The sequence below is a fragment of the Sphaeramia orbicularis genome, chromosome 24 (assembly GCF_902148855.1).
Source record: "Sphaeramia orbicularis chromosome 24, fSphaOr1.1, whole genome shotgun sequence".
In the NCBI taxonomy this organism is placed as follows: Eukaryota; Metazoa; Chordata; class Actinopteri; order Kurtiformes; family Apogonidae; genus Sphaeramia; species Sphaeramia orbicularis.
In genome coordinates, this window is record NC_043979.1 from 49,158,182 (window position 1) to 49,172,297 (window position 14,116).

Below are 14,116 nucleotides of genomic sequence, written 5' to 3' on the forward strand. Positions count from 1 at the left end.
AGGGATGAATTTGCAAAATGCCAAAATTCCACAGTCAAGGCTGTGGAACTCATTATAATTCAGACTCCACATGCAGACCAATATGATCTGAAGTAGAATAACAGCATGATAACCTACAAGAAATAATGACTCCATATTTCTTTTCGGTTCGATGTGGAAAAAAATATAACACTATGCCTATAAATAATGACAACTTCATTTAGTGCAAGAAATAACATTCAATTATGAAAATATTTACATTTTCAAACTATCCTGTAACAATAAAATGTGTATAACCTGAACAAATATGAACAACAAGAAATGTAGAAAGAAAATTAAGCACAATTTTATCAATTTTCTGCCTGTTACTCAGTGTTTGGTGTCTTTGTAGATCTGATCCATAATGTACATGTAGAAATGATAAGTTGAGGCAGAATATTGTTAAAATTGCACAGATTTTTCTTTAGAAATTTCATTTTTTTCAGGTTATTCACATCTTTTTGGGCCGTGGCTCAATAACCAAGGGTTGGCGGTTCGAATCCCGCTCTGTCCTAGTCAGTCCGTTGTGTCCTTGGGCAAGACACTTCACCCTCCTTGCCTCCAGTGCCACTCACACTGGTGTATGAACGTTTGGTGGTGGTGGGAGGGGCCGTAGGTGCAAAATGGCAGCCACGCTTCTGTCAGTCAGCTGTGGATACAGATGTAGTTTACCACCACCAGAGGGAGGATGTGAGAGTGAATGAATAATGGGTCAATAATGTAAAAGCGCTTTGGGTGTCTAGAAAAGCACGCTAATAAATGCTTTTGTAATTGTTTAACCTTGTTTTTACTTCTTACTTTTAGCCTCCTCACCCCCTTCCCCTCAAGGCGCCATTGCTCTTTGATCAGGCTGCATTTGTAAATAAGAATATGTTCTTAATTGCTTGCCTGGGTAAATAAAGGTTAAATTTTAAAAAATAAATAAATAAATAAAATATATAAATCCATTATTATTATTATTATTATTATCTTTTTTGTTTGGATAGTTTATAAAAGTAAATATTTTCATAATTTCGTGGTGGTTTTTTTGCACTAAAACAAAGACAAAAATCTGCAGTTGTCATTACTTATAGGTTATTATGCTATTATTTTACTGGTCTGGCCCACTGGAGATCAAATCGAATGTGGCCCCTGAAAGAAAATGAGTTTGACACCCCTGCTGTAATGAATGTGTTCTGGTCCTGGTCCTGGTCCTCTCACCTCTGCCCTCTGTTCGTAAACCTCGGGCCAGTTCGGCTCCAGGGTGATGACTCTGTTGAGCTCGTACAGCGCCAAGTCTGCATTCTTTATGTCCTGGCGTGGACACAGAAGACACATTCAGTCATATCAGGTGGAAATAAATTGTCATAAATTCGTGAAGAAAACTACAAACACGACCACAAAATAAATAAAAATAAAAAAAGCCCAGAAAATGCTGTTGAGTGTTTCCTGGGGGCACAGACCCATCACTGCAGAGTCCAGGCAGATTGAATTTACATTCATTAAATGTCACAGTGACTCATTCTGCCTTCATCTCAAACTGCTGCTGTCAACACAATTCAGGATGCTTTTTATTTGGAAGGAAAACAACCCAGGACTGCAAAAAAATATATATACATACATGCAGACAACAACTCGCTCTGTAAATACTGCAAGGCCTGGTTGAACTTATACCTAAAGCACTTTATTATTTTGACAACACAAAAAGAGCACAGTGTAAGACCTGGACTGAACAAATAAACACAATACTTTGGCTCTGATGGAATTTATAAATACTTTTACTCAAGTACAGGTACAAGTACTGGTACTTGTGCATTATTTCAACTCCATTAGATCACAGAGAAAATGAAGGTACTTTTCCCTCCACAGCTTTAGGCCTTCTCTGTATCAAGTTAAATGAAAAGCATTATTTGTACAACACAGAATTTTAATAACATAACTTTTGCACTTATTTATGTATATTTCTTTAATTATCATATTGATAATATTATGTCTAGTATAGGGATGTAACGATATGAAAGTTTCATATCACGTTTACTGTGACCAAAATTATCACGGTTATCATTATTATCGTGGTATTGTTGAAATTGTGCTCAAAATGTTCAAAAAGTACTAATACACACACTGAAATAATTTAACCAAGTTGTATTTTGAAAAAAAAAATAAAATAAAATAATTGGCACAATGTACTTTCTGTTGCAGAAATATTCAAATATTAACCCTTAGTGGTCTGAGCCTATTTGTCCGTTTTTCAGTCCTTTTGATTTTGCCTTTATATACTATATAAACAAATGTTTATTATACCCATGTTTGGGATCTGTTTTTTTTTCAGCACTTCATCTATATCATATATTATTTTTTCACTTTAACCTACTATAAAAACACAAAAGGACAAAAAACCCAAAAAAATATAAAATCCGATTTGAAAAATGTATATAATGTATTCCATAAATAACACACAGATGCTTAACGAACCTTTTCAAAGACTTTAAAAGTGAATATTGGTTCCATATATTAGGTATAGAAAATCAAAATTGTAATAAATTAAAACTATACTCAAATATTTGACATAAAAGCAGATCTTTACATAGCCGTTTTCTCCAGAAAAGTGCAGTAATCAAACAGGTTATCATGAGAATTACAACTTAAACGGTAATACTAACCATCTGTAATTTTACCGTGGTTTATCGATATACCGGTAATCATTACATCCCTAGTCTAGTACATATAAAACAAATTGCTGCTGTAATTGTGTTTAATAGAGTGTTTTCATAAGTATATTTATTAGGAGTGTAATGGTACAGAAAAATTTCGGTTTGGTACGTTTTTGGTACAGTGAAGGAGACCAGTGAAAGGGGGGTATGGGTGGGGGGGTGTTCCATAACTACCAGTGGGACACAGGACATTTCCACAAAATATTATTCAATCATTTGTACATTAACAGGCACCCCACATGTTATGTGTTTTTGTATTTTTGAATGTTCAGTGTTCGTTTATGGCGAACACTGTAATTTACTGAGTGTTTTTGAACGCGTCACAGTATTCCCTGAGGTGCAGTGAATGTGACCTCACAGTAACGCCACAGCAGAGGCAGGTGAAGGACAAGAGGAGCAGGTTCACTGGATTTTGCCAACTTGAGCTAAAAAATAAAAACCTTTTCTATAAAGGAACCTGTGGACTCTTGTGCCACAAAGCTGCAACAAACAGAAAACCGAAAGCAAAACTTAACATGCTTCGAACGTCGGAGCCGGCTCCTGTGCCTCTGTTAGACTCTCTGTTGTCATGTTTGGGGTTTTTTGTGGCGGCGCTGAGAATTCACCGCTGCTGAATGTATACAGAGGAAACCCTGCACATGGGTTCTGCTTGTGTCCACACTGCTTCCACAGTGTTTGTGTTCTTCACATAGCCTACATGTAGTCGTTTTTACACTGAAAACAGCTGCAGTAAAATCACAAAAAATTATATTACCAAATATTAGGGGTGTACACTGGAAAAAACATTAAAATCTTACCAAGTGTATTTTTCTCATTTCTAGTTTGAATATCTCATCACACTTAAAATAACACAGAATCACCTACAGAGGAACTTTTCAGTGAAATATAAGACCTGATTTTTAGACAATAGATCTGGAAAATCTTATTCTAAGAAATCTATTTCAAGAAATCTTTTTTCTTCTTTTGCTTAATTCAAGATTTTTTTGCTTAATTCAAGCAAAAATCTGCCAATGGAAAAAATAAAAATTATCTTGGTAAGATTTCTTGTGATTAGATTTTGTCTAAAAATGAATTCTTACATCTCATTGAAAAGTTCCTCTTTAGGTGATTCTGTCTTATTTTAAGTGTGATGAGATATTTGGACTAGAAATGAGAAAAATACACTTGGTAAGATTTTGATTTTTTACAGTGTGCACCCCTAATATTTAGTAGTATACATTTTTTTATGGTTTTACTGCAGCTGTTTTCACTCTAAAAACAGAGCTAAGCTAACAGAGCTATGATGTAAACTATCAGCTGACGCAGCACATGAAGATTATAAGACAGTGTTATTTTAGTGACTGTTAGGATAAACGTCTATGTGTTTAGTTTTTGAATAAAACTAGATGATACTATAATACAAATGTGTGGAAAACAAAGAGCTCTATACTTTATTCAGTCTGTGTAAACATAGGGTTGATTTGTTGGTGTTGGAACATTAATACTACACAGAACTACTCTGAAATACGGTTTTCAAAGCCAAAATTGCAAATGTAGCAGCATATTTTATATTTTTCCACTTCAGTATTAGATAAATGGATCTGGATGCCATTGAATTTTACTACCTAAATCCCTCACCTGTAGACTTTCTTGCCGTATGCTATTCCTCTCCCATAGATGGCGCTGACCAGCTCTGGTCGCCCTGTAACGCATAAAGAAAATGTTCAATAGTGTAAATGTTACACGATAAATTCACTTTTGTTAAGTTCAGTAAATGCAAACTCACCTGTAATAATAGGGAGAAGTGTTTGATGGCTTCATCATAAAGGCCGTTTCCTATCAGAACGTAGCCTATCGCTGCGACAGGAAACAGGAATGAGGTTAAAAACACGGGCAGACCTTATAGAAATGAGCTTGTACAGTTTAGAATTCACACTCAAACTCACCAAGTTCTTCGTTTGTGTTGTGGTTATCTACAGGGAAGGGGATTTTTTTCTGCTCTATAAACAACTTGGCCTGATTCTGTGAGAAACAGAAAAGAAAAAAAACATTGGTGACAGAGTGTTGCAGTCACATTTCCTGTGTGAAGATAACTGAGCGACAAATCAACCCAATGAAGAAAAACACATTAACACTGAGACGCTTGTACAAAAGCGTCATTCATCAACATGTGAATATTCATGACATTGAAGGAATTTCATCAGGGCTGTTGAAGCGTTGCAGCATCTTGCAGGATTATTCAGAGGTATTCAGCCAAACAGGACTCAGAACAAAGGCTTTCACACTTCAAGGTCGCCTACCGCAGCCAATCCAATCCACAGCGCACCTCTAAAAGCTTCACTTTGTATTTATCCTAACGCTAAATGCAGAGCTGCACAATGACATCATGCATCTGTAATTACAGAATGCAAATCTGACAGCATGGAATGTTATTCTGGCAGCAGAAAAAGAAAAAGATGTGCATATTTATACAGAAAAAAAAATTTGTGCCGTCACTGCTGCTGTTTCCATTTATTTCATAATGTGTGCTTGGCTTTTCCCACCGTTTTAAGGATTGGCATGACGTAAATCAGGGGTGTCAAACTCATTTTAGTTCGGGGCCACGTTCCCCCCAATCTGACCTCAAGTGGGCTGGACCAGTAAAGTAACAACATAACAAGTGTTCAGAGAACACAAACCTCCGCCAAGCACCCGAACGGTGTGCATGTGTGGATCGATGATTTCTTTTTAAATTCAACAGTTTCCAGGTTGTTCCATACAGCAGAAAAAGCTGAAGCTTGGTACCAGTCATGTGTATGTCAAATTATATTAAATTCCAATCAATATTTGTTGAGTTCTAATGAAAATGTGTGGTAAATGGGATTTTCAGTGTTAAATGTAAATGTCCACAGAGTCCACATTCCACAGTGGATGTGGACAATTTTGTGCCAGATACAAGATATTGTTCTAAGCTACAGGTGGATCCAATTGGAAGCTAATCGGAGTCGTTTTGAATTTTTCATGAATTTTCGAAAGTTGCTCAATGATGAGAGATAGGAAAATTGTAGATTTTGTGACCTTGAACTTTGGCCTACTGGGACCAAAATGTAATGGGTTGGTCCCAGGGCCTAGGCCTATCTGTGGGGAAGATTTGGTAAAGATGGTTGGAAGAGTTTTCCCGTTAAGTTGCTAACAAACAAACAAACACACAAACAAACAAACACAAAGCAAAGTGATCACAATACCTCCTGGCAGAGGTAATAAAACTATAAATAATGACTCCAGCCTTTATATTGTCTTACTGACAGGTTTTTCAAAGTCCAGCTTCCATTCACATATGAAGTCCATGTACAGTCACGGAAAAAATTCCTAGACCATCAAAAGTCATCAAAAACAATGGTTATGCAATCCAGTCCTAACTCCTGTGTGTATCACGTATTAAAACAGACAAAAAGAAAACATGGAATGCCTAAAAGCCCTGTTTTTGTATTTTGTTGCGCCATCTGACATTTTTTGGGTGATGAGGTTAAAGTACTAATTATATCTGCTTTGACATCGGCTGATATTTGTTGATATTAATATCATCATATAAGATGTTTTTGTGTTATATTAAAGGTTTCCACAAATAAAGTGATGAAGTAACTATTTTATATTTACAGTGAAGATTTATATGTTTAAAGTAAAAAATACCCACAAAAACAAAAAAAAAAAAAGAAACAGGAACTTACATCAGTATTGGCATCGGCTGTTGACCAAGTGTCATTTATAGTATGGGTGTTGTCCTAGAATTTAGCAACTGGTGCATATCTTGTTTTAACACATTGTTCCACAGTCAAAAATACGGATTGCATCCATTTGCAACTACTTTTTTTGTTAGAATAACGGATTTTCCATTGACCCACACTTGTGTTTCCTGTTCTTATATAAGTAAACATTGGTATCAGCTGTGGTTCTATATCTGATTAATGTGTATATATGCTCTTATCATGTACATATATGTAAGAGTCTGAAGTGAGAACCTGGACGACACATTCAGAAAGCTGGCAATCAGCCAATCTGCAAAAACAGGAACTTTGTCATATATTCACAGCACAAAAAATGACTTATTTAACAAGGCTTTGAATTCTGTATGAATTCGGATCATTTGTAATTGTGTTCTGCTCTTATAGTTTCATAATATATTACTTTATTTTTCTTTGGAGCCCTTGATTACTCTTAATTAAGAGCAGAAGAACAAAAAAGCGTATTATGGTCATGATTACTATGACTATTATGACAACTATTACTGTTATTTAAGTGACTGTTATGACTTAAATAACAGTAACAGTTGTGTTAATGATGGCGCTGATGTTATGACCCATGACCACCTGATACACTGGAAAAAATCTAAATCTTAAGTGTGTTTTTCTCATTTCTAATGCAAATATCTCATCACACTTAAAATAAGACATAATCACCTACAGAGGAACTTTTCAGTGAGATATAAGAACTTATTTTTAGACAACAGATCTGGAAAATCTTATTTCAAGAAATCTTACCAGGATAATTTTCACTTGTTCCATTGGCAGATTTTTTTAGCTTGAATTAAGCAAAAAAAATCTTGGTAAGACTTCTTGAAATCAGATTTTCTAGATCTATTGTCTAAAAATCAGTTCTTATATCTCACTGAAAAGTTACTCTTTACGTGATTATGTCTTATTTTAAGCGTGATGAGATATTTGGACTAGAAATGAGAAAAATACACTTGGTAAGATTTGGATTTTTTCCAGTGTATCGTTTCCACTCTGGGTGTGTTCATGCATGATCTCATATCTCACCAGGATCTTTTCTGCATTCAGTGAAAAGACCGACTCGCAGGGCGGGTTACTTCCCTCCTCGCAGTCCGGGTCCTCCAGCTGTAAAATGGACGACTCTGAAAGCACAAGTATTTCAAGAATTTAGACGAAGCCAGCAGGTGAGTTCCACTCTGTAAACTACTCCCACCACGTCAAAACAATTAGTGTGTCCAATTACAGCTCTGATATACAAGCTCACATGTCCATTTATTCTTCCCTCTCTTCATTTGAAATATTACCCTTTGGGAATTCAAAGTTGTTTTACAATGTAGTATGGCTGGGGATAAAACGATAATATTGTTACTTCTCCTGGATTTAACTCAAATTAGTTCCAATCCTCCCATTGGGTAATTACTGCAGTGATTAATATGTTCCAGTTCTTTAACCCTTTAACTGACGAAGTGAGGAGCTTGTCATCTCTTAAACAACCATCAGTTTGGACTGGATTTCAAAGGAAAAAAGTCATATGGTCTAATGAGTCCAGCTTAAAAACTAAAATAACCAAGTTCAGAAACGGTTTAAACAGACTAGACATTAGTAAAACCATAAAAACGATGGTAAAATTCATTAAAAAGATCATTAAAACAGACTAAAATCTGGTAAAACAAATCTAAAGGGTGCTAAAAATCAAACAATTTCTAGTTAAGTATAATTAAACTAAACAAAAAGATGGTTTAAACAAATTAAAGATGGCTAAACTAAGCTGAAAGACAGTTGAAAGAGACTAAAAGTTGATCAAATATGTCTAAATCAGGGGTCACCAACCCTGGCCCTCCAGAGCTACTATCCTGCATGTTTTAGATGTTTGCCTCTTCCAACACACCTGACAGTCGTTATCAGGCTTCTGCAGTTGGATGATAGGCTTATCATTTGAATCAGGTGTGTTGGAAGAGGGATACATCTAACACATGCAGGATAGTAGACCTCGAAGACCAGGGTTGGTGACCCCTGTCCTGGTCTAAATGACGGCAAAAACAAACTAGAAATGGTTAAAACAAACCTGAAATTGATTAAACAAGCATACAAGATGGTTAAACCGTTCTAAAAGATCATTAAAGTCAGGATGAGAAGAGAGGCAGATGAAGTCATTACCCATCATGCCTAGTACCTACAGTACAAGCCTGTGGGGACAGTGTTATGATCTGGGGTTGGTTCAGTGGATCAGGTCTAGGTTCAATAGATGCTCAAAGCAAACTATCTGAGTAGTGAAGTATGATAATCCTGAACTAAGAGATGGTTTAAACAAACTAAAAGTTGGCTACACTAAGTTCAAAGACAGTTGAAATAAACTAAAAGTTCATCAAATATGTAAAAAAAAAAAAAAAGCAAAAGCAAACTAGAGATGGTTAAAACAAAGTAGAAGTTGGTTAAACTGCCATAAAAGATGGTTAAACCAGTGTAAAAGATCATTAAAGTCAGGATGAGAAGAGAGACAGATGAAGTAATTACCGGGTTCTAGATTAGGTTCCAATCTAGAGGATGAATTTGTGCAAAAAACTACACTGAAGATCTTAAGAGTCAACTGTATCGAACTCATTTTAGCTCCACACGCCAAATTCCAACAATTATCTGCCTGTTACTAAATGTTTTGTGTGTTTGTAGATCCACTGTGATCTGCAAGTTGTAAGGCACATGTGTAAATGATAAACGGAGGCATAATTATGTTAAAATTGCACTTCTTTTTCTTCAAACATTTCAGGTTTTTCATATTTTGATGAATGGATAGTTTGTAAATGTAAACACTTCTCATTTAACCTTACTTTTTTGCATTTAAACACAGAAAAAAAAATTCTCATTATTATGTTATTTATATATTATGTTTTGTTTTTTTTACTGGTCTGGCCCACTTGACGTTAAATTGGGCTGAATGAGTTTTATTGACTCCAAGCCTGTATCTAAAACTAAAGGTAAGCGCTCGGTCTGTTTGAGAAGCTGGACAAGTATCGAAAACTAATACTGTCACTTGTACTTTGCATGATTCACTCATTAAAACATGCAAAACACTCCCTGTGGGCTTCCTGATGTTTTACAAATTACTATAAATACACACACATGAACTGAACTCGTACGACCAGTTCTTCATTCACACTGAACCTCATGTCTCCAGTGTTTTAATACTGTATAGTTTATATTGTGCTGTGTTCTCTATTGTTTCACAGAGCAGTGGTTGAGTCAAATAAACTCCTTTTATTAATGTTATTCTAGTGAAGCTCTGGGACTGTGCTCCACTACATTAACTTAATTTTTACGTCATCCTACTGATACGTCTGGAATTTCTATCAGTATCGGTTCAGATGCCATTCCATTACTGCAGGGTGTAAATACTGTGCCTTCAGGCTGAGATTTGGTAAAAGTTTAATCAGCGGGGTGTGTTCGGGTCATGCAGAATGTAGCAGCTGAATATTTATGCTGAATTAGATCGGTTTCACGGTGGAATAAATGCTGTTGTTACCAGATTTGGGTGGTGAACTCTCTTGTAACATTATATCATGAAGTTAGTTTTAAGAGTTTTTTGGGGAAATTTGGAAGATTTAACCAGTTGGATGTTAGTTTTGTGCCAAACACAGCAGAAGAGCGATGTGATTTAAATAAGTTTTATTGTGAATATACGTATGCCTACTGTTTTTTGATTGGTGTTCAATGACCTCTGCATGAAACCTCAGTATAAAGTCAGTTTAGCGAGTTCTTCATTGATATTTGGTGAAATTTAAAGACCTGTGTGTGTTAGTTGCATGCAGAATGCTTCCTATACTCATTTTTAACAAGATTATAAATGTTTCATGTATGTGTAATTAATCCTACTTCAGATGAGCACCATGGAAATTATGAATTCATTGTTTTTTGGTGTTCACATCTGTATTAAGCTACAGTAAGGGTTTGATTTGGTTTAAAAAAATAAAAAAAAATAAAAAAAAAATACAAGCTGGATCTGTTAATTCCATGCCATATTTAGCAGAAGTGCAAAGTGAAAAATGTTTGTTGTTTATTTATGTGTATCTACTTGAACTATGCAGCAAGGCCATGCAAAATGTTGCATTTTTTGACTGGAGTTTGGTACCGACACTGAAATAAGGTTCAGTGTCAGGTTAGTTTAGTGAGTTTTTCATTGAATTTCAGTCTAATTTAAAGAAGTGAGTGTGTTAGTTGCATACTATTCCTGCCTGTTACTAATGTTTTGTGTATTTGTAGATCCACTGTGATCTGTAAGTTGTAAAGCACATGAGAAAAATTTCACTTATTTTTCTTACTAGATGTAATATTTTCATGAGGGAATTTTACTTTTTTCACTATTATGATTTCACTGGTCTGACTGACTTTGACACCCCTGAAATATAGAGGCTGAGAATTTCCATAAATATACTGGACATTCACCAGATGAAGCAAGATAGCACGAAATAAATACAATGCTTATTTTTCTTAATAAAAAGCCAGTTTATAGATGTACGGAAGAGGATTAGGGCCACTGGAAGGGAAAAAAAAAAAAAAAAAAAAAAAAGGTCCCATATATGTATTTTTTTACTATTATTCTGGAAAAAAAAGTCAGAATTTCTGACTTTTTGCTGAGAATTCTGATTTTAACCCTTTCATGCATAAGTCACTCCAGTGGACAGTTCTTCTCCAGCTGTTCTCTTGTATATTCATGGGTTTAGTTGTTTTAGTTCCATATCAGCCAACACAGTGGACACTTACGCATCATCTCATATCCTGACATTCAGACCATTACTGTAACTTTACTGTTCTTGATAAACCTGATCTGCACTGACATGTTTGAGTGTAAATCAGTTGTTATTTGTTAGACAAGAAGGTTTTTTTTTTGGACATTATCTCGATGAAGTGAGGAATTAATAGCATTAGAATATGTTAAAATGTGAGAAGACATCAGATTAGCAGCATTAAGCATGTTTTTATTTCAGTTTTCATATCCCTCTCTGATATTGGGTTTTAAACACATTTCTTTACTTCAAAAATTAAATGCATGGATATTTTTGTAACTCCACAGAAAAAAAAAACCTTGATCGCATTGTTTTTTTTTCATGCCTAAGTAGGAATAAAAACACTGAAGAAAAAAATCTTGACTAAGGTTCTCAAAATTAATGCATGAAAGGGTTAATCTCAAAAATTCTGACTTTTTTCTCAGAATTCTGACTTTAATCTTAGAATAATAACAAAAAATATATACATTGGACCTTTTTTCCCCCAGTGGCCCTAATTCTCTTCCATAAAAATGTAAACATTGTCATACTATAATTAAATTTTTCTCCAAAACAAATATAAATCTTTGGAGTTGACACTATGCATGGGTTATTATGCTATTATTTTACTTGGATCATATTGGGCTGAATGTGGCGCCTAAACTAAAATGAGTTGCCACCCCTGTTATAAGCTGTAACACAGACATAATGAAGAGCAAAAGGCAGAAGACAAATGCACTTAAATGTCCTGGTGAGTCAGTAACATGTAAACATACTGAACACTACAGTCAGTGTTGGCTGGAGTTCAGTGCTCAGCTCTGGAACAGCTTCACTATGGAGTTACTTCTGACTTTTTCATTGGCTGCTCTTCGTGTCATTTCCACCCATTTTTCTTCTCTGATCTTTGGCTCCAAATCCAATTTAACCCGCAGTTCAGCGAGAGGAAGAGCTTATCCTCCTCCTCGGCTGTGGGGCTGTGACAGCGGCTGCCTGATGCTAGCCGACCGTCGGGGGTTAGCTAACCGGGGGACGGTGACAGTTGGACCGAAGAGGACGTGGCAAAGTAGCAGCAAAAAGATTGACTTTACCGCAGTCCGCCGCGTATTCCTCCCACTCGGACAGAGAGCTGCATCCCTGCTTGTGGAGTTCGTTGTTGAACAGCGTCAGGGTGGAGAAATACTCGGTGGAGAAGATGGACCGACTCAGGTAGAGCAGTAAGAGCGCGACCACAACAACAGCCCGGCTACTGGCGGGGGCCATGTTGGGCTACATGTGTGACGACACAGCGGAAGCCGAGCTACAAGAAGCCGAGCGGACACGCCCCCCTCACGCGCGATTTTTTTTTTTTTTTTAATGTCATTTAATCTTTAGTTATGGCTCTTTTATATATTTTAACAACTTTTTTTAATTTTAATTGTCTTACTAGTGTACACTGCATGTTTTTTTGTTTTTGTGTGTTTTTTTGTTTTGTTTTTTTGTTTGTTTTTTTAAATATCATTTAATCTTTAATTATGGCTCTTTTACATATTTTAACAACTTTTTTTAAATTTAAATTGTCTTGCTAGTGTACACTGCATGTTTTTTTGTTTGTTTGTTTTAAATGTCATTTAATCTTTAATTATGGCTCTTTTACATATTTTAACACCTTTTTTTTTTTTTATTAAATTGTCTTGCTAGTGTGCACTGCATGTTTTTTGTTGTGTTTTTTTTAAATGTCATTTAATCTTTGTTTATGGCTCTTTTACATATTTTAACAACTTCTTTTAAATTTAAATTGTCTGGCTAGTGTACACTGCATGTTTTTGTTTTTCTTTTGTTTGTTTTTTTTTTTATTGGCACAAAGCAAATTTACAGAACAAGAATGGGATGAACATTACAAAAGAGAAATATAGAAATACATTTGAGACATGGTGGAATGATGAAACACAACTATTACAACTATCAGAAACAAAAAACAAACAAACAAAAATAATAATAACAATAATTTTTAGACATTTGAGGTGTAATGAAAATATTGAAGCAGAAAGAAAAATAAATAACTAAATCAGAGTGGACAACAGAGCACAAAGGACGAGGCAAGATATAGTTAAAACAGCAAGGATTTTTTTAATGTTATATAATTTATATTTTATACCCCGAGCTTTTTTATTTCATTTTTATGTATTTTTTTTTAAATTTTTTTTTTTTACTTACATTTGTTTCTATATGTTGGAAATTTAAAATATATTGTGAAAGGTATTTTTTTTTTTTTTCCTATTTTGATGTGTACTGTTATGTATACACACTGTTCAATTGTTCATTGTTCAATAAAAAACATAAATTATTTATTTATTTATTTATTTATTTATTTGCACATCATAAACCAGCAAGAGAAAATAAAAAATAAATAAATAAATAAATAAATAAAATTCAAACAAGGAACATCATTGTGCAGGAGAGGTCAGAAGCTAAAAAAGGCTTATGTGAATACCTGCCTGGAAATAAACGATACACAGGAAAGAAAAAAAAAAAAAAAAAAAAGAATTAAAAATACAATATAACTGAAATAATAAGCTAAAGTAAAAACAGTAAAAATGCAAATCAAATTACAAATCATCGAACACAAACCAAATGCTATACAGCCTTAAATTTTTTTCATGAATTGGAGTCCTTTTCAGATGCTTTTTAAATAATGAAAAAGAAGATGTTGACAATTATAACATGCAGAATTGATTACTTTTTTCAAATTGCTTTATAAATACAATTTCAATCAACGTAAATCTACAATTGTGATTAACAGCAGCATTTATGTCTTTTTATTAATAATATAATTTAGTTTAACCCGCATTATGTCGACGAAAATGGCAATAATGCACAGATTTTGCGGTAAAAATTATCTTGTATTGCTTACAAAAAGAAAAAAAAAAACGTATACATATAA

The 14,116-nt window shown here is 34.6% G+C and overlaps 2 protein-coding genes across 3 annotated transcripts in view; both read right to left on the reverse strand.

Moving 5' to 3' along the window:
- Positions 1-1,350, reverse strand: part of LOC115415112 (tetratricopeptide repeat protein 13-like) — a 32,867-nt gene extending 31,517 nt beyond the window's left edge. For both annotated transcript variants that reach the window (XM_030128568.1, XM_030128567.1), the window contains exon 1: positions 1,219-1,350. In XM_030128568.1, coding sequence (XP_029984428.1) covers positions 1,219-1,335 — 117 coding nt within the window. In that variant the 5' untranslated portion in view covers positions 1,336-1,350. The remainder of the gene's footprint in view (positions 1-1,218) is intronic.
- Positions 1-14,116, reverse strand: part of LOC115414891 (uncharacterized) — a 185,128-nt gene that overhangs the window by 59,040 nt on the left and 111,972 nt on the right. The gene's annotated exons all lie outside the window — the stretch shown is intronic.